This window comes from Marmota monax, unplaced genomic scaffold (genome assembly GCF_021218885.2).
Source record: "Marmota monax isolate L192 unplaced genomic scaffold, Marmota_monax_Labrador192_F-V1.1 WCK01_AAM20220418_F8-fsc00088, whole genome shotgun sequence".
In the NCBI taxonomy this organism is placed as follows: Eukaryota; Metazoa; Chordata; class Mammalia; order Rodentia; family Sciuridae; genus Marmota; species Marmota monax.
This window is the reverse complement of record NW_026694492.1, coordinates 4556995-4578758: the sequence shown is the minus strand read 5'-3', so window position 1 is coordinate 4578758 and position 21764 is coordinate 4556995. Positions and strand designations below refer to the sequence as shown.

General features: G+C 39.2%; 1 protein-coding gene across 13 annotated transcripts in view; it reads left to right on the top strand.

Moving 5' to 3' along the window:
• The first annotated feature begins 7422 nt into the window (after positions 1-7422).
• Tcf4 (transcription factor 4) overlaps positions 7423-21764 on the top strand; it is a 347226-nt gene continuing 332884 nt past the window's right edge. For 5 of the 13 annotated variants that reach the window (XM_058571346.1, XM_058571340.1, XM_058571341.1 and 2 more), the window contains exons 1-3: positions 8615-8770; positions 10129-10220; positions 11878-11950. In XM_058571346.1, coding sequence (XP_058427329.1) covers positions 10149-10220; positions 11878-11950 — 145 coding nt within the window. In that variant the 5' untranslated portion in view covers positions 8615-8770; positions 10129-10148. Of the gene's footprint in view, positions 7931-8612; positions 8771-9089; positions 9214-10128; positions 10221-11877; positions 11951-21764 lie in introns of those variants that run through there. The other 8 variants (XM_046419428.2, XM_058571344.1, XM_058571343.1 and 5 more) reach the window with 8 other exon arrangements.

Sequence of the window (21764 nt, the reverse complement as noted above, 5' to 3'; positions counted from 1 at the left end):
ATGGAGGAAGGCCCAGAAGTCAGACTTCAGAGGGGAGGTGCCAATTGAGCTGGATTAGATGAGAAGGAAGACATTGTTTAAGGGAATTGCAAGAGGGACACTGGATCAAAAACAAAGGCTCAGTGGCGCAGATGTCCAGAAGTTTAGCCACCCCTGTGCTTGTCTCTCCAACACATATCTTTCCTTCCTCCAGTTCAGAAGCCTCGGGGATTGGGGGGGTTGGCTTCACCATAGCACTCAGGGTGGCCTGTAATTGGTTTGAGACTTATCAGCATAATTACTTCAGAATGAGCATAAAGCAGTCATTATATCATTTGGATCAAAGGCAAGTGTACTCCTCAAATGGCCTGGTGGTGTCATGGTTAGAGGAAACCAACAACTTTCTGCTCCTGGAGGCAAAGGAGAGAGCTTAGCACGTCAGTTTTTACTGGTGGCCATCTTGGGAGCCTGAAGGAGTCAGCCTGGACATGCAATGGGGGTGGGGAGAAAAGGAGACACATGAAGCTGGGATCTTAGCCAATGATTCTACTCAACATTTTGATTTGCAAACCTTTTGATTTAAGCCAATTTAAATGAACTTTTGTATTGCTTTGTAACCTGACCTTTCCACTGACCTACACACATTAATTCTTAAATGATTCTTCTGCCTTTCATGGCTATGGTCCTTGGCCCACTTCACAATTTCATAATCACTGGTTGACCAAATTCTAATAGATTTCTACCTGGCTTCTGCCTTTGGTTTCTTACCTTCATGTATCCTCCATATTGCTTCTGGAATGTTCTCAGGCACATCTGATCACTGCTGCTAGCTATGATCCTATGGTTCCATGCATCATGAATAAAGGCCAATGGATCAAAAGTTGCCAAAGCAATTCACAGACTTTAGCCTTCCGATCTGCTCATGAACCCTAAGAAGACCTTACTCTACTGTTCCAGCCTTTGCAGAATGAGTACTTGAGGCCAGGACATCCTTTTCTATCTGGTTCACGGGAGGACCACTTTTCTTTCCAGCTCCAGCTCTGAACTCATGTCTTCTATTAAGCCTTTGGCTCTCGGGTCAGTAACAATCACTCACTGTGTTGTAGTCTCCAGGCATCCTTTCTGTCTCAGCTCAGCTTGTCAGGAGTCCTGGTGAGATTTCCATGTCTGGCACCCCCACTGGAGTGTGAACACTGGCAGGTCAGGGTCCCTGTGTTTTCAGCTTGATTTCTCACCACCCCTGGCTTAGTCTTTTTCACACACAAACCACTCAGGGTCCTATGTCAGATGGTTAGTTGACTACAGACCAGTCCTTTTCTTTAGGGAAGGGGAAGGTGGCTGTTGGTCTTGGGATGTTATAGTTTCAGAAGAGAGATTATTGTATTTAATCTGACACAATAATTCTATGACAGATCATTATACCCATTTTATGGATGAGGAAGCTGAAGCTCAGAGTCCTGCAAATTTCTCTAAGTCACACAGCTATGACACAGCAGAGGTAAGATTAAAATACAGGTAGACCATAATTTTTGTTTTTATAGCTAAGTGACAATGAACCATGGGTCTGGGTCACAGCCAACTGCAGGAAAGGCCTGCATGTGTTGAACTTGCAGCACACACACGGGAGGACGAGATCACAGCCTACAGACAAAATGCTCTCTACCTGACAGCCTTATCTCCTGTCGGGAACTCCATCCCTGGCCTAGTCTCCCACTCAGCAAATCCTTCAAAAAATGACAAAACGCTTAAAATAGAACACTCCAACTATAACAAAAACACTTTTATGATTAGTAGGAAATTTCTATGAGGTTGGCATTAAATCTTTGGAGTCTTCCTTAAATTACCAAAACTCCATGGACATTAAGTATGAAAGATTGCAGAAGTTTCATTATTTTTCCTCCTTCCTTTTTTTTCAAACTTAGAAACATATACAATAGGCAAAATCTAAATTCTGCTCTCTATATGGCTTGGTCCAATAAGGAAGGCTTATAATCTTAAACATCAATCTGTTGTATGAATTTATTTCTAAAACTGCTTATTTTTCTAAGTCCCTGTTGGAGAAATAATTAATTCCATAAACAATCACTATGCATCAGGCAGTGTGCTAGGTCTTTAGGATACAAAGACCTGTCCCTCCCTTTCTAAAGGAACAGGGACTGAAAACAGAGAACATAAGAAACCAATAATTGCACACATTGCTATCCATGCAGAAATAATGGCACAAGGTGTTGAGCAAAGACTGTGGATTGAATCATAATCATGGCAAAGCAGAATTTTGATTTTTCCTGTTAGAGTTTGATACTTTTAGATGTTTGGAGAGGGAGGAGTTTTGGAGAAAGGAAAGGGAAAAAATGAAACCTTGGCAATTTTCATTCTTAGTGTCTATGAAGTTATGTTAATTTAAACAAGATTCAAAAGAGTTAGTGCCAGCCTCATAGAAAGTTCCTCCTAATCATAAAAGTGTTTTCTCTGTTACAATTCAAGTGTTTTATTTTAAGGGGTTGTGTCTTTTGTTTGTTTGTTTGTTTTTGAAGGACTTATTGAGTGCAAGGGATTTATAAAAGGATGGAGTTTTGAAAAGAGACAAAGCTGGCAGGTAGAGAGCATTTTGTATGTACCCCAGTGTTCTGGACCTCACTTGTGTGTGTTGCAAGTATGAAGTGCAACACATGCAGGTCTCCCCTGCAGCTGGCTATGACCTAGAGTCATGGCTCCTGTTATTGAGCTATGAGTAGAGCATGGTCCACCTGTGTTTCAATCTCAGGTCTGCCACGTGCAGCTATATGACAGTGGCAATTCCCTGGACCTCCAAGCCTCAGTTTCCTCCATAAAATGCTAAAATGTTATAGTAGTGAACAATATTTTGACAGCATTTTCTACTGCCTTCACATTGATGAAGAAGGTGTCCCCATGATTTGGTAAAATAAGGCATTTATCCTGGTTTTCTCTTTAGGGTCTACAATGAAGTGATAGGCTCATTAGTGGCCTATTGCAAATCATACTGAACATTCACCATTGAAATTCACTAGGAATGAAATAAAACTAAACGGAATCTTAAGAGAAACTAATTTGAAAAGGAACAATAGCTGCACTCTTCATTGCACAGTGTGCCTCTTGAGGATAAAAATAGGTTGGTGATTCTCTATTTAACAAATAATTATTGAACAACTAATATGTGCTGGGAACGTAGTAGGAGTGAAAACATAAGGTGACCAAGATTCATGGGTTCCCTGAATCATGGAATCCACAGTCTGAACAGGCATTAACAAAAGAAATCCAACTGGAAAAGTTGCCACCAAGGATATGAAACTGATGTCACAGGGAGTAATAAGGCAGGATGCTTATTTCAGGATGGTTAGGAAGATGTCTAGGAGGAGGTGAAATTTAAATTGAAACAAGAAGAATAACAGGGAGTCAGACTCGTAAACAGGGAAATAATCAAGGACCAACGAATGCAAAGGGCATGGGCTATACAGGACTATTTGGGTATGATAAAGCTCTAAATTTCTTTCCCACAAACACATTGCGGCCCTCCCTTTTTACCCCACAATCTGCATTTCTCACCCACCTTTCATTATGGGTAGGGCTCTAGATTGGGGTTCTGGACACCTCTGCCCATTGGCTATATCAAATAGAAGATATGTGGGGGAAGCCTTCTCTTTTGCACAGGTCTGCCACAGGCTGTGTCTTGCTCACAGTGACTTAGCCATTCAATCAAGACTGCCCTTGACATTTATATCATTGTGATTTCTTTGCCTACATTTTTGCCTGAGGTCCTGAGAGAATAGATGCTGACATAAGGTAGATGCTAAAAAATTATTTGCTGAATTTTTCGGTGAATTTCTTTAGAGCATCAGAGAGCTGACTTTTTGGTTTGTTTGTTGTTTGTGGCTATGTTTGCTTATTTATTTTAACATGGGCAAGGAGAGCAAACTGGATGGAATTTGAAGGAGAATGCGATGGAATCTGGCTTGGCATTTAGTTTGAGGGTGACTTTTGACTCTACCACTCATTATTAGCAAGGTGACCTTGAATAAGCCATCCTACTTGAGCCTTGACAGACTCAACTGCAGATGATGGTTTAGGTCCAAGTGCCCTTCAATATCTATTTTTTCTTTGAGTCTTAATTGCCATTCCTTCCACACTCCTATGAAAGTAGTGTTGTGTTTTAGGCCTTAATTCTATGCCAGAGTAATGCATTATATTTAATAGAAATTTGTTGTTTTCAAAGCACATTCATCTTCACCATCTCATTTAATTTTAACCAATCATTTAAGGTTTATTTTAAGACAGGGCACAATTTAAAAAATCTGACAAGATGGGAAATTTTCCCAAGGTCACAAAGTGATAGAGGAATGACACTTGTATATACCCTCCTGACTTGAGGTGTCACCATGAATTAGATAGGGTCTCTGTCATGTGTGAATGAAGCAATTTGTTTACACTCAGAAAAAGAATCCCTATTAAAAAAATTAATGATGGCTTTGACAACATTGAAATTTGAAAATATATATACGTATATATATATATATATATATATATATTATATATATATGTATATATATATTATATATATGTATATATATATATTATATATATATATGTATATATTTGTTAAACTCTTTAGTTGTAAGGATTAGAAAAGGACTTAGGTTAACTCAATTGGGGAAGGAGGTCACTACAGGAATTAGCTATCTCCAGGACAGGAGGCAATGCAGTCTTCATAATAATTGGAAAAGTGTCTCCAGGCATTTCTTCCTTAGATTTCCTCATTTGTCTATTTTTCTCTTGGAACTCCCAAGACCTTTCTCTCTTATCTGGAGGGCTGTTTCTTCTGCTTACTCATAGTCTTATTTCCTTATTACCACAGCTCTCACTTGGCTTGGCTTCCTTGCACCAGCTTTGGCCAGCTGACTCTCATGTGCACTCCTTCATTCACTAGACTACTGTCAATCTCTTCCCTTTTTACTTCCTGTGGTCTAGTCCGCTGGGACTGGGGTGAGATGGAGTCATGTGGCACCAACCCAAGTTCCACCTTATTGTGAATATTGAATACTTGTGTTTCATTGTTCCCACCCTAAATTCCTGTATTAAAGCCCAAATGCCCGATGTGATGGTATTAGGAGACACCTTTGGAAGGAAATTAATCTTAATCCTCATGATGGGATTAGTGTTCTCAAAAGATGAGTGACCAGAACTCTGTTAATCATAAGTACACTACAAGAAGGGAGTCATCTGTAAGGCAAGAAGAGTCCAAACAAGAACCTTACAGTGCTGGCACCCTAATCTCAGAGTTCACTGATTCTAGAACTGTGAAAAATTTACATCTGTTATCTAAATCACCTAGTCTATGATATGTTGTTACAGTCGCTCAAGTTGAGTAAGATACACCTCTCTATCAGGATTTACAGACAGGTTCCCTAGACAAGGGAGTCTATAGATAGAGCAAACACCCTAAAATATATCTACTATACTTGCTTTTTTAAAGCCCTAAAGAAGCTTCTCAAATCTCCTTTTCTAGGTGCCGCCAATCTTCATAAGTAAAATTAGAAAGTACCTATCATCTGACAGTTCAGGAAAAAACAAAGACAAAAACACCTACAGTTGTCCCTTAATTTAAGACAGGAAGGGAAGTTGCTTGGTTTTCTGATTGTAGGGTTAAAAAAAAAAGTACTAGACTAGCAACAGGGTGCCTTTAGATTTTAAACCTGATCCCATTACCTATTACTGATTTCTGGACATATCATTTATTGCCCTTGAAATTCAGAGGGAGGGGAAAACTTAAAAAACTAAAAGCTAAAAGGGATTTTATGGCATTATTTAATCTGACATTTGCATTTTATGGCAAATGTCATTGACATTGAGCCTTAGGTCACCCAGTTCATTAGAGTCAAAGGAATATTTCTGCCAAGCCAACAGTTTGTGATCTTTGCATGACATTGTTTTGGTGCAGCCTGTAGGAGATTTACCCTAAGAACTCGAGCGAGATAAGGCTTGGGATAATGCAGCATAGAGTAGTATCTAAATGTAAATTTCTATTTTAAGATGAGAACATGCAATGGGATAAAAGACAGGAATAATCACAATAGGTGAATGAATGGACAAGGAAATAACACATAAAATGCTGTAATTCTTGTTCTCAAAAACTTAGAAGTAAACAAAAGATCTTAAAAACTGATCTGAACTCTGTTACTGCCACCAATTTGTCAGAAAATAGAGATTAAGACGTTCCCAATGCCAGATGGCATAGGAACATGGTTAATGTGGACTCTGATCACAGATTGCCTTTCAAAGGTGGGTTCTTTCCCTCAATGTAGATAGTTGCGTCACTTAGGCAAGTTTAAACTTCTGCCCTGGGTCAAGCTATGCCACTTTACTTACTTCTGTTTCACTATATGTAAAGCAAGGCAGTAAGTAATACTCTATAGGTTCTTTCTCAGAATTCAGACAGCCAATATTTGTGAAATTCTTAGGACAATGTCTGGCACATAGTAAACACTCTGTAATCTATCATCATTATTAATGGCTTTCTCTGCTGGGAGGACTAAAAGCTATTCTTTTGAGTTAGGTAAATCTTCATTTAAAATCCTGTTGGCTACATTTAGAGGCATCGGTGAGTTAACTGAGGAATTAGGGGTGAAAGCAGAGTTTTTCTTGAGTGGTGGCTTCCTCTGTATCCATATTCTGTATAAAATTCTCAAAGTAGACACCAATATTTGCACATTACACATTAGACAAGATAGAGACGGTAACTGCTTGGCCAGAACAGAAAAAACTGAAGTCAGTCGTGGCTCCTGGTACCATCTCCCCTTGAGGCCACACAGGGTACATGGAGCAAGGGAAGACTTTCAGGACTGAGAAAGTTCTCACACTGGCAGGGGACCTGCAGGAGGGCCAGCGGGGTGGTGGAGGGGAGAGGACCCGCATCCCTCTTTCATCCCAGGAACGACTACGCCTCGGCAGCCTTTCCCCACGCCGTCTACGCCTCGCGAAGAACACCGATCCCCACTGCCGGGGAGCCCGGACTCGGGCTTGCTTCGGTGAGGCCCGCACGGCCTCTTCCAAGCCTCCCTCCAGGTCAACCCAGGAGCGGACTCCCCTGCGGAAGTCTATGGAGTCTAATTACTGAACGCATACAGAAACTGTACTATTGTGTCAAAGATCGGAGTCAGTCAAGGAACTGGAACAAGTTGAAGCGCGCAGAGACGCGGCCTGCAACCAACCCCAACCCAAGGAACCCTTGCAGTGTCGCTCCACGCGCGACGCGGGCTCCAGCCCGGCCACCCGCCTCCGTTCCCGGAGGAGGCGTGGCCGACGCGCGCCGCCATCTTGGCCAGCCTCTCTAGGCGCTCTGTTTACCACTCTATGGTCGCTCGCTCCCGCCCCGCCCCTCCCCAGTCATTGTCTGGAGGAGCAGCCGCGGCCGCAGCGCCTTCTCTTTATAAGCCCGCAGTGCCCGGATGTGAATGGATTACAATGTATCTTTCAGGGAAACCTATTATTATCAATGTGACTCCACGGGGGAGTCAATGGTGATGATGATGAGGAGGAGGATGATGATGATGAGACACCTCTAAACTTGGAACAAGTTTAAGACTTTATAAGAGGAGAAGAAAAAAACCCAACAAGATTTGTTTGAGGAAATATTATAACTACCCTGTGTTGATAATTTTTTTTTATAAACAATAAGAAAAAGTTGTTGGATTTTTTTAATGATTTATTTTTTGGGGGAGGTAATTTTGTTGCAGTTTTATGGTGGAAAATGCAAATACCAGAGCCAGGTGCATAATCTTGTAATCTGTGGATATCCCTGGAGCAGGACTGAGTACTACTTAAAATACTTTTTTGGGGGATACACATGTGAGATACTAAGTACTCGCAGAAGATTTTTGTTTCTCTCTTTAAAGTCTCTTTCCTTGGAATATTGTGAGCATATTTGTGGCCATTTAAGGTAACGTTACAATTTGCTGTCAGAGTAAACTGTTTGTAATTGAATTTAATTTTTAAAATGTCGATCCCAATGCTTTATTAAAACAAAAGGAACGACCTATTAAATAATTGCCAATACGAAAAAGTATGTGCATGCATTTTGTGTATGTACTGGAGCATCTAGTAATATCAGGGTGTGTAGAATGTGTTTTTTTAACACACGTTAACATAGCGTATGTTGCATATACTGTATAAAGCACGTTTGTGATTACGAAACGATAGAATTATGAAGCTTAATTTTTATCCTAAAAAGTGATGTGAAAAAGTGTGTTTTAAGAGCATGCAGGGCCTATGATGGTAAATGTTGGATGAAAAACTTACAGCGCTGGCGAACGCGGACTTTGCGTGCCTAGGAACTCAAGTGTAAAAACAAAACAACATCCACACCCACCCCCCCAAATTGCCTTTTTTTTTTTTTGACCGAAGTTTGCAGCTCTACTATTCTGTGACTTACGAGGGTGGGTGAAGAAAGTATCCAATTCAGGTTTTGCCCCCAACGCAAAACTACTAAAACGAAAATCTCCCCAGCAAAATGTGGCTTGGTTTATATATGGAAAAGAAAAAAAAAAATATTGTTCCTCTTGGCAAAGTCTTTTTGCATCACGTGTATTTGCAGCCTAGTATAAACTTGCTTTGCCGTGTGTGGATGTGTGAGTGAGAGGGAACGAGAGTTAAGAGAAAGAAAGAAGTGAGAGGGGATGTAAACTCGAATACATTTCAAAGTGCCTCGGATGGATGAAAATGGGCAAAAACACAACTGTTCAGGCTTCAGATTGTAACTGATGATCTGAGGAAAAATGAGGTGCTCGATGAATTTTCGTTTGTATTTTTTTGCGAGCGGGGGAGGTGTTGAGATTTTCTTTTCTTCTTTTTTTTTTTTCCGGGGGGTTGGGGGGGGGATGCATCCCAGGCAGCCCGACCCGGAGCGAGCCGCGTCTCCCCGCCGGAGCCCCCCCACCCATTTCTTTGCTGAACTTGCAATTCCGTGCGCCTCGGCGTGTTCCCCCTCCCCCCTTCCCTCCGTCCCCTCCCCTCCCCGGAGAAGAGAGTTGGTGTTAAGAGTCAGGGATCTTGGCTGTGTGTCTGCGGATCTGTAGTGGCGGCGGCGGCGGCGGCGGCGGCGGGGAAGGAGCAGGAGCGGGCGCGGGCGCCGGAGAGGAGGTGGTGGTGGTGGAGGCAGTGGTTAGACATGAACGCCGCCTCGGCGCCGGCGGTGCACCGACAGCCCCTTCTCGCGCGCGGGCGGTAGGTACCGGCGCCGGCGGGCTCGCGGGGCTGCTGCGCCGGGCGGCGCGGGGCTCGGGCTCGGGCTCGGCGGCCCCGCACGCGGCTCCCCGCCTCCCGCGCCGCGGGCAGCTGCTCCCGGCGCTCCTGGAAGAGACACCCCTTCCCCTCCCGCGCCTCTTCCCTCCCCCTCGCCGCTGCCCCCCACCCCTCCCCAGCATTGCCCACTTGGAGGGACCGGTGACTTTGCCAAGGGCCTGACTTTAATTTTTACAACCCTTTCTTTCACAAATTAGGGTGCTGGACCATTACAGGACCCGACCCTCCACTCTGTCCCCCCCCCTCCACGCCGACCTTGTCACCCCTCCCCCTTTGGACGTGTTTTCACTCCAGAGACGCTCATCTTTAATTTCTTTATAGCTACTTTGAAATGCAGAAGGGAGTGGTGTGTGTGTGTGCGCGCGTGTGTGTGCGTGTGTGTGTGTGTGCGCGTGTGAGTGTGTGTGAGGGGGTGGGGTGGAGGGTGGGGGGAAAGTTGAGACCGGATCGTTCTGAGTAGTTTCTCTTTTCTCTGTGATCCATTCATTTCTCGCTCTACCTCCTGTTGCATAAAACGATGCGCTGAAGAGCGGCTTTCCCCCCCACCCCCCCTTCCCGGATTTGGTTTTAGAGTGGATGTTACCAGTTTGATCGTCTCTTTGGAAATACAATCTCGCTTTTTTTTTTTTTTTTTTTTTTTTTTTTTGCTATTGCTGCCTATTCCATCTTAAAAACAAAACAAAACCCAACAACTCTCCCATCCCTCCCTCCTTTCTACCTTAATCCCACCCGCCCCCACATCCCCACCCCCAACCCCCCAGTCTCCAAAAATCCGATTGTGTTTTCTTCAAGGATTGGGACTGGATTTTCTGATTGCGGTTATTTCCATGTTTCTAGGTTTGTGTGATTTTGCTAAAATGCATCACCAACAGCGAATGGCTGCCTTAGGGACGGACAAAGAGCTGAGTGATTTACTGGATTTCAGTGCGGTAAGAAAGAACGGTGGAAACTAACAACAGCTGTGGAAAAAAAAAAAAAAACAAAACCCCAAAACAAAAACCCCAAACACTTCAGCTAGAAACCAAGAGTACTTTAAAGGACAGGAATGATTTTTAATTGGCGGAATCCTTGGTCAATATGAAGGTCTATTTGACAAGTTTTAAACTCGTTTTGGGGTGTGATGGACGATTCAGGCTTTTTTTAGAATCGAATTACTTGCCTTGAATTCCTTACCCACCAGTTCCCCAAAATAATGGAATATCACCCCAGTGGACAGGAAAAATAGGCACCCCTAAAACTGCAAACCACCACTAAAACTTGGCCACATATGAACACTGAGAGTACCAATACTTCATGCACTACTCCTTGTCTTATTTATTTTTTTCTAGAAATGGAAAACAGAAAATAGACCCAGTAGTGTCTTTAAAGTTTTAAACTGATGATGCTGTGGATTGGTAGGACCTGTAGTTCTCCTAGTTACCTCTTTTCCTGGGATTCTGAAAACTCCTATGTATATGCTGAGCATACATTCTTTAGAACCCTTTGGACTATTTTTGTAAATTTCATAGTCCTGAGATCAGCACAAAGAGGAACTTACACACTTGTGGAGTTTTACTGTACTTGGTCCTTCTCCATCCCCTCTGCTTCCCTTTCCTAACCCAAGTTCCCAACATGTCAGGGGAATGAATTCGATTTTAATGCCAGATGAGTTTGGTATAAGATGCATTTGTAAAGCAAAATAAAAAGAATCCACAAAACACACAAATAAAATCCAAACCGCCTTCTAAGTGGGGCTCTTTCATGTTGCTGCTGCTGCTGCTGCTGCTGCTGCTGCCGCCACTGCTACCACTGCTGCTCCTCTTGTAGACCTTCTTTTGGAGAAATGGCTTTCGGAAGTTTTGCCAGGAAACGTAGCCGTAGGCAGCTTTGCAGCCCCCTTTCTGCTTGCTGCACTTTCTCCATTCGTTTCTTTGCTTTTCGCAGGCTCTTGACTCAGGGAAGGTGTGCATTATCCACTAGATACGTGGAAAAGAGGGAAACCAATTAGGGTCGAAATAAATGCTTGAGAGAGGGAGTGAAAGAGAGTGAGAGTGAGAGAGACAGAGAAAGAGAGAGAGAGAGAGAGAGAGAGAGAGAGAGAGAGAGAGAGAGAGAGATGCTTCAAATTGCTCTCATGTTAGAGATGAAATGAGAATTTAGTGCAGGTGGCACTTATATTTTTATTTGGGTTCACATATGACAGGCAAATCCTGTACGGGATGGAAATGGACATTGCCACGTTTATGGCCAAGGTTTTCAGTATAAAACAAACAACTTTTTTTTTTCTCCTTTGTCAAACTAGTGTTTTCTAGAAAGGCTGCTACCCTCCAACCTGAATCTTGATAACATGGGGACTGTGTGTGTTCAGAGGGTAGCAGTACTGCTTAGAAATAGTATGCCCGAGGAAAAAGAAAGAACAGTGGTAATGAGGAGGGGGTTTTGAAAGGTTGTGCCTGTTTTAGCTTTAAGTTGGCTGGTGATGTATTTTACTAAATAAACCCTTAGCATAATCTCTGAGTTATTTGGTAAGAGTATGAAAGATCTTTGATGAACTCTCAAGGCACAGTGTCTTCTTATTAACTGTAATATTTCTTTGTTTCTTTTTAGATGTTTTCACCTCCTGTGAGCAGTGGGAAAAATGGACCAACTTCTTTGGCGAGTGGACATTTTACTGGCTCAAGTATGTAAATTCTTTTCTTAGTGTGAAGTTAAATGTTCCTAGCTGTTTATTTACTCATTGCATATTTTTGGCTCTGTTGAAGTGTTCTGAAAAAAGTCATTGAATTGTTGTCTATAATGATATGGTTATCTCATTATCCATCAGTAATATAACTTACATAAAATGTTATTTTCTGCAATTAAAATTGGACCTTTTTTTTTAAAGTCAAGAAAGTGGTCTTAAAATTCCGTCACTCAATTACAAGTGATTTTCTAATATAGTTCTAATCAAACACGTGAAGATAATGCCAGTGTTGACATGGGGAATACATTAATGTTCCTTATTTGAAAATAGAGGGGGAAAAATCTAACTTTCATAAAAAGGGGAAATCCCTTGTAAATAATATCAGTTATTAGGTACTGTGTACAATTAACCCTTTTAAAGCAACGAGCACTTAATTTTGCAGATGAATGCTGCCTAGTAAACCGTAGCTGTAAATAGCCTCTTGCTAAGCTGAGAAGCTAAATATGAATTCATTTCTACTTAAAATATCTTTTTTGATGCTTTGGCTGTTTCTTTTCCCTCATCATTTACTTTTGCAAAGAATTTTTGCTATATTTAAAGTTGCAAATTTGGGAGGACTTTTAACATTTTGTAAATGAAAGATCTTTGGGTGGTGCTTAAAAAAAACGATAGCGGTATTCACAAAGGAATCTGTGCACAATGATTATCTGGCATCTAAGGAGTTTTTAGTAGGGACTGTTTGAATGTCTCTTACTAAAAGTGAAGACTGAAAACATGATATTCATATAAGATGTATTTTTTTTGTTGTTCAATGAATTTTAAATAAGGAGTCATACATTGTTGCCTGCTATCCTTTAATTCCGAGGCTTAAATCCATTTATGCCTGTTAAACAGCTGCAGTATTTTAGGAGTTCTGGCAATGGTATATAACAGTACATTAGGCAGAGTACTATTCTTAAGTCAGACTGGTAAATGTTGACATCTTTGAGTCTGTAAGATGCCAGTGGAGTTGTCTATCAACTATAAATATAATTTCACATCTCTTAATTTTCATCTGGTGCAATAGCAATGAAAGAAATCTGTTCACCTAGATAATTTGTGTAATTGGTATATTTTTGTGCAGTAAATTGAAAGCTTTTAAAAGTTGCTCATTTTGAAATAAGTAACTTCTACTGACCCCCTTAAGTCTAGGGAAATTTTGTCTCTAAGTTGATTTTTATATGAGATACCTCCTATAGTTATATTTTTGGGTCCTCTTTGATTAAAAGTACTGTTGAAAATGTGTTGGTGCTTTACTCTCTTAGACCCTAATATTTTCTATCTGAGGACATATTTTTTTTTGTTTGTTGCATTGTTATTGCATTTCTGTTTCTATATGCTGTTCTCTTTATAACTTTTAAGACAGAAAATATTAATATGAATGTTTGAAGCAAAGCTGAGTACAATGAGTACAAGTGTTTAGATTGGTTTTTCATGTTAGGCACTGTCAAAACAGTAACTAACTTTATTTCTGACAGTAATTTTCTTAATGTTTTACTTAAGAAATGTGTTTTTAGTTTAAATCTGAAAGTAGATGTCAGATAGACATAGAGATGGACTACTTTCAAAGTCATTGTGAAATACTTGCTTCCACTGTTGTAAAGATGGACACATTTGGAATGACTTAAATGTATTACTTTAGATATGGTTTAATAAATGGAGGTGAGTTAGAGGTATGACATATACTAGACAGCTGTGTATATGGACCATTTTATATACACATATTTAAATAAGGTCCTTGCTGTAATGTTTAAGTGTTCATAGAGAGTATGGGATAATTGAATATATATTAATGTATTTTGGTAAGTAATCACATATCAAAACTTACACAGTTAAGACAATGATGTGTGTGTACATAGATATGTTTGCTTGTGTGTGTGTGTTTATGCATACATAAACATAAGAGAGAGATTTTGTCCTTAATGAGCCATGTTACAGTATTTCTAATGACTGTGAAGTAGATATCCAATGATTATTTTCAAGGTGTTGAACTTAACTTACTTTGTTTCAGCAGTGTAGTTTTTAGGACCAGATGTTTACTTGTAAGGGTAGAAAGTTATTGACTCTTTTATTCTGCCTGTCTGATTGAAAACGCAGGGTGTTCATTCAGTGCTGCATGATGGTGACTGTAGCATATAGGATGCAGATTGGAATGTTTATTTTCCTCATCTATGAAGACATATTGGAACACAGGGTTAGTGAAGAAGATGACTTATATTCTACTCAATAAAAGATAAATCTTTCTGAAGCATAACAAATTTTTTTAAAAGTCACAAAGCTGCACTTTGCCCTTTAACTGGAAAGGATGAACTAGGAAACTTTGGACAGAGAAATAATTTTCTAAAGTTACTTCAAGTTAATATCCATTGTCCTGAGTGGACTCAGATGTCACTTTCATGAGTAGCTTTGAAACTTGGATCCAGGAACTATAAGAGAGATGAACTGTAAGTAAACTATATCTAGTTGAAAATCAGCTATATTTTTTTCAGAGTGAGGCATGGTAATATTTCATGCTTAAAAGTTCCCAATAGCTTCTGGTTCCATTAATACAGGATGCTCCATCATGATTTGCAATGTGAGAACGAAAATAATGTGTGGCCATATTCTCTTTAATCTTTCATTTCACAAACATGGTTTTTCCTACCACCTTAAGAAATTGGGAGGCTGCTAGGGAGAATGGAATGTAACCTGAGCTACAGCCTGACATTCCCAGGGAGCATTTTTCACATGAAAGGCTTTTGTCAACCCAGGAAAGGACCTGCAGTTTTTGTTTGATGTTTGCAGGTGTTCAGCAGAAAGCAGTAAAACAATTCAGCCATGATGGTCCAGAGCCTCCATGACCTTCACAGGGAGAATTGGTGGGCTCTGGAATTATTTTCACAAAATAGTTATAACCTGTATGATAATTTATACAAAGGGATTTGATATCCATTATATCATTGATCTTAAAGCCAACAAAAAGCATCCATATGCCTGCATGATTGGAGAATTGTTCTCATTAAAAAGTAGGATGACAGAGTTACCAAAAGAAAAGAAAAAAAAAGTTGCTGAAGTGTTCATAATTTTTGATCAGGAGAGGCTTAATTTTCTGATATAAAAACTATGTCTACTTTATTTGGTTACATTTGAGTCCTGTGAGTACAAGATAAACATACTATCTCATTGGCATCTTTTTAAAAGTAGTTTTAAAGTTGGGCCAAAAATTATGTATACTAAAGAACTTATTGGTCCGATGTGGTCACATGTATTTCTGACTGGTCTATGATAGATCTTTCATCTTCCTCCCTTAGTTTAGAAGTTGATCTTTAAGCAGCCTTGTAGCTGTTTAGTTTTCCTTAGGTGGTCAGCAGTTGTTAAAGCCTGCTCAACAAACTGGTGTTTGAATGATTAAGAGCAGTGGTGAAACATCTCATTCAAGAGAAAAAAAAATTTCTTGGCATTCATATAAGTTAGCTAACTTTTATTTGCATGACAACAAAGAGTGTCAATTAAGTAAATTCAGTGAGGGGAAAAATAATGAGTAAATAATTTTGTCTGATAGAGAAAATTCAAGTGGTCAATATCCTTAAATCATTTCATCAGTATCAATTTGAGTTTGTGGTGTGGTATGAAAAAATTGGTCTACACTTGAAGAGTATTTGTTGAGGACAGCTAGTGGCTATCCCTGTGTGTGTGTGTGTGTGTGTGTGTGTACCACTGAACATTTCATAGTGGTCATGTAACTTTTTGTAAAGGGCACAGCAACTTAATAGATTTTTTTTAAAAAAGTACAGTGTTATCAGACACTCATTATCATAGAGCCACAGAATTTGGGGGATGGAAACCCCCAGAAATACACTGCCCACAACCTTCAGTGTTTAGCCAAAGAAAGCTGAAGCCCAAGTTAGGGAACTTCTAGACTGTGCCATTGTTATTCTAGAAAACTACTTTTGGTTTGCTAGTTCTTTTTGGCCCTGCAAACCCTTTGTTGGATATAGCATTGGCTTTACAATTGTTTTCCTGTCATTTGACCTGCATAATAGGCTAGTAGGATTTGGGTGGTGATATTTGTCCCTGTAAGTGCTTCTGTATGTGCATGTGCCCTCTGTGTGCTTTTCTCAGGTTTGGAGCAGAATTTTGGATTATTGATCATTCCCTTTTGCCTGGTCTCACCTATGCCTATTTGCAAGAGGTTGGGTAAAATATCCCAGTGTGAGTGAGTAGTACACTGACAAAATTGAAGTGCTCCTTAATGAACCAGGTGGTGTGCTCTACACTGTGTGTGTATTGTATTTTTAATCTGCTTAAGAACTCAGTAAGATGCCAGGGTCCCATTTATAGGTGAGGAAACTGAGATACAACTTGTTTCAAGGCAGCCAGTAATAAAATTAGGTTTTAACCTCAGGTGTGGCCAGCCCAAAGTCCTCAGTACTTTCCATTCATACACATGTGCACAAGTGTGTAGGCAGACACTCAAGAGTGAGCTCAGTTTTTCAAGAGCAGATAGTTATAGAATAGAATATTGAGGCTTGGCATGAAATGCTATGGTCTTTACAGTAGAAAGCCATTTTTAAAAAAAAACTTACTAAAGGTAATGATATAAAGCATACCCAATACTTTTCCTGCCTTACTATCCAAATAAACTACCCTTGTAATTCATTTTTGAAGGATTTCATTGTGACTTAGAATTAATTCCTTCCTTCCTTCCTTTTTTCTTTTTGAGGTATTGGGGATGGAACCCAGGGCCTCACACATGCTAGGCTCTGGGCTCTATCACTGAGGGACAGCCCCAGCCCTTATTTTATTTTGAAACAGAGTCTCCCTAAATTGCCCAGGCTGGCCTCAAACTTGCAGTCTGCAATCCTCCTCTGTCAGACTCCTGAGCAGCTGGGATTACAGGTGTATGTCACCATGTCTGGCTAATTTAGTATACTTTTCTCATGTTATTATTTTTTAAAAAAGAAAGTATAGTGAATGTTTTTAGAGTTGCTGTGTTTTCATTCTGTTATCTACAGGGTGCTAGTGAAAATATCTTATTTACAACTATTTTTATGTATGTAATCAAGTCAGAAGTTGAGGTAGCCAAGCCTGACCTGTTAATAGCTAAAAAATCAGGATCTCCTGTCTTTATGTGTAAAAAAAGTATATAGTTCATTGTTAGGTCTTTGAACATTCAAGCTCAATAATCCTAAATTCAAACTGCATCACTAAAATAAGCAGTTTGGAAGTTCTGATGTGTCTATTACCAGACATGTGCTTAAAATGTTAGTTTTCTAAATTCAGAAGGAGGAAGCAGTACTCTATTTGACACTGACTTCAGTAAATAAAATGCATTAAACAAGCATAGGAATCCAAGAACTCTCGAGACAGAAATGCTTAACATTTTTGACAGTGTCAGCAAATCATCCCTATCCTACTATTGTAATGAGGAAATCACTTAAATAACAGACGAACAGCGAAGTCACATAAACATATATAATAGAACTATGTAATGAAAGTTTATGCTGTTAATTGCTCGAATCTGTCTTAAATGCTCAGAATCATGGAGCAGTAAAGACTGTCATATAAACAGTTTTGTTTTGAGCTTAAAATTATTCCTTTTTGCTTTCATCTGCTATGATAAACAAAGTAATTTTGTAAGCTTTACAGATCAAACATTTACTCCTAATGGTAAACTACATTTTATATTGGAAGTTTGCAACCTCGTCCAAGGCATGGAGCTGAGTCCTGGTGGCCTCAGGCCTGTGATTTTCAGTGTTTAGTATTATGATGCTATTTAGATCTGTTCCCATAAGCCAAGATAACAGATCTTAAGTTGCCTAATAAGGAACATGGTGTGTTTTGAAATGTTCTTCAGTTTACAAGTCTTGAACCAAAGTGTTCTTGGCCAAAACTGAAGTATCTATATGTGTATCGGTTAAATTAGATCTTGTACAGATGTAGCATCAAAATGAAGCCAGGTAGGAACAAAAAAAAAAATCTCCCCTTTTAGTTTTTGTATTTTATGAGCTATTTTTTATGACCCAGTCGGTATTCTTCCAAGTTAATTAGACAGTGCTAAGTATTAGAGAAGTAAAGCACATTATAGTTTTTTTTTTTTTTTTTTTTTTTAATAAGGTGGTTTTTGTTTCTGGTTTCTTATTACTTGGAGTAAAATTCTCCAAATTGACCACCACATTTACAAGCTAATGTGTGAGCTGTCCTTTTTCTATGTGTGTGAGCCTATTTAGACCAACACAAGGTGTGGCACAGGGTTTTAGGATACTTTTGCACCATAATTCTCTTAATGATTATGAGAGACACATAAGAAAGTAGTAGTTTAGTCTTTAGAGAAGATTGGTTAGCACTTTGTTTTAAGGAATATATATATATATATATGTGTGTGTGTGTATATACATACACAGAGGGAGAGAGATATACACATATTTATTTATATTAGACTCTCAGGAATAGCAAAAGTGTTGAAAAGGTTGTCATGTTTACTTTCATTTCAAAAACAAATAAAAGCCCAGTTAATCAGCATATCAAATACCCAGGTGTGTTTAAAATCAGTTTATGTGGATGAATTTCAGGGCTGTAAGAAAGTATTTAATTTAAAGGTGCAGCCGCACGATTGTTCAGGAGGACGCTTTTGTACTTTTGTGTGACAATTAACATTTAATGAATGACTTTCTCGACTGCCATTGGTGGTAATTACTATATGTAGTTTATTAGCTGTGATCCATTGTTGGATGTGCCTGTATTGATTTGTTTTGCAAACAACCCTTCACACGTGCGGCAGTATTTGTAATGGTACTTTTTAACAGAACCTGTTTCATTTGCTGATGCCGATATTGCCTCTAAAAACTTTAGCTTATAAATCTCATGTACTTGAATGCCTCTTTGATCAGAGTCATTGTAGTTGAATCCGTAGACTTCTGTGCCATAAAAATTTTACATGCAGATCCTCAGGGAATCCCAAAGAAATCACACCATATTTTTTTCAAGGAAATAATTTATAGACCCTCGGATGTACAAGCGAATTTAGAGATGCTCTATTAATTTTTAGATAAGGAACCAAGGTTTGGGGAGGTTGAAAGTCTTTCCCCCAAGTCCTGTGGTTGGGAATGGCTAGACCAGGACACACATGCACACGCTCTGTGCTGCTTTTAATTAAGGTTCAGATTCCATCCGTTGGTATCAACTGTGTGTCTATAGAAAGAAGAGGAGAACTGGTCTAATCTGCCATTTCTGAAAACATAATAAAAGTTGAGATTGTGAGAGATGGTCTTCGTAATCCGGCTCACTTGTCATCGCAAGTTCTCATTTGGCTGAGGCAGTTGACGAATAACTGTTAAAATGTATTGTGTTATTAAAAATAACAAAGTAAGACCCATGATTAAATATCAAGGCTGTAATTTAATCTCGGGGGTTCTGGTGCTGTTCATAAACCATTTGGCTTTTTTCTGTAACAGATGACGTCAAAATGCAGCTTGATTGAGTTATGGCCCTGGCTTCAGGGGCACCTGCCCGTGCCGCTTACTGCATGGCCTGTCAGCATTCCCATTACCAACTGTTTTTTTCTCTGACATTTTTAACTTCGAATAGTTAAACTAGACTGATGGTTGGCATATAAACTTTCAGCCCTATGGGAACAGACTATTTTCTCAATAAAACAGAGAAGGTGGTGACAAAGCCCCATTATAGGGTACCTTTTAGAATGTTCTTCCTTGCTTTAATCTTCCAGTAATTTAAACATTCCCTTTTGGGGTACTTAGCTGAATTGTAAGGCATCCAAATGCAAGGTTTTTAATCTCAAATTTCCCAAACCAAGACATAACTGCAAAGTCTTTAGAGGATTGTTACATTAGGAAAAGACGTAGCCTCTATGGAGAATATTGAAATTATAGCTCTGGACAATCCAGTTTTCATATTGTGTAAAATACCGAAGAGTAAGACATGAAAAACGTGCAAATTGGCAGACCTTGTCAGTAATTGCTTTTATATTCACTTAAGATGAGTAAAAATTGGTAATGAATGGTTAGGAAGGTATATTTACTTTTATCACTAGCTGGAGATGGTAGCATAGCTTCAGTTTTGCCCTTGGGTTTTAATATGTTGTGAGTGGAGATAGGATGTAGCCTGTGATCTAGCTAGCTAGCTGTTTATCTCCATGTTGTAATTCTGATTGATGGCTCCTCTGATATGCTTTTTAGTACATGCTAAGTTCACAACCCTGTGTTAGCAGTTGTAGGTAGGCATAGGCTTTGTGGGAGGAAAAATCCTGCCCTTGGAGGGCATCTAGTCTAACAAGAAAGAATAGAAAATTTCACACACATAATTAGCATGCAGTGTTCAGAAGACACAATAATGTGGGCATGTAGAGAAATGCAAGCTGACTTCTTGCCAGGGAAGATCAATAATGAAGGGTTAGTGGACTCTCTGACCTAACTGGAAAGAGGGACTGAGTTTGTATCAAGATCCCTACGAGGGGCTGGGGGTATAGCTCAGGGGTAGAGCACTTCCCTAGCACCTGAGGCCCTAGGTTCAATCCCCAGAACTGCCCCCCCACACCGCAAAAAAAAAAAAAAAAAAAAAAAAATCACTGTGAACCAGGGGCAGAGAGACCTGAATGGAAATGGTAGATTAAAGAGACTATTAGGCCAGAGACAGCCTTATTCTTTACCAGTCCTTGCTCTTTAGAGGATTTGGCTCTGGACTAGAAACATAGTGTGCTCATCTCCAGGAAGACATCCCTGCCATGGATGTGGAATTTTGGTTTCTTTCCTGATGTTAGATTTTCTTGAGCTTGTTATAGATTATAATCCAGTTTCTTCCAAAAGTATGTTTTAAATGTTAATATCCGGGATAGAAATTGAGGTTTTTGTGTTCCCTGTTTTGAATTCTTCCTGGGATATCATTTGGCAGTGGAAATTTTCTCAATCCAAAATGATAGCTACTTTGGAGAAAATTATTTATTTAACCAAACTCTGAAATCTGGGTTATTTTGCATGCTGTTAAGAAGCTTATTCATATTGATAACATCTTAAAACTGAAAAAATAATTCAAAACTCACCAGTGCAATTCAGGATGGGTTTCCACTTTTTCAGAAAAAAGCACTACTATATTTAAAACATTTTAAGATGTGAAAATTAGCATTACAATTTTTATTATCACTGCCTTCACCATTACTAGTGCTACATCTTTTTGTTGTTGTTTAAAAACTAGCAGGGAATGTGATAGCTAATATTGCCATATATTAATTTAGAAATGCATTTTGAAAATTGTCTCAAAGATATTGATATCTTAGCCAAGACTTATAAAATGTTTGTAAAAACATTGTGGAATGGGCAGATACACCTTTGATTAAATCTAACATAATTATTATCACAAAGAGGAAAAAAAATATGTGTGTGTGTGTATACTGCCCTTTCCCCAAGTATGGATGGGTTGAGATGATAGTTTTTCTCTCTGTGATCTATATAAATTTCACAATACCATGTACTTCAGTGAGGCCACAAATTCATGTGATGGTTGATATTGGCTTAGGAAAAATTTATTAATGAATAATTCTGAGTGCTACAGAGTAAGAGAAAAATTTTATTACAATGAGAATATTCTAGACAGATTAAAACAGTTTTTTTTTTTTGAGATTCTATGTATTCTTCAACCCTTTTCTTCACTTTCCATAATATTAAGGATTTTATACTAGAAATATTTTGAGCCTTATAATTTTAAACACAGTAAAAAAATTTTTGGTCACCAGGTAGTAATAATATTTTAAGACTTAAGTTACACTTTTGAAAAGAAAGAC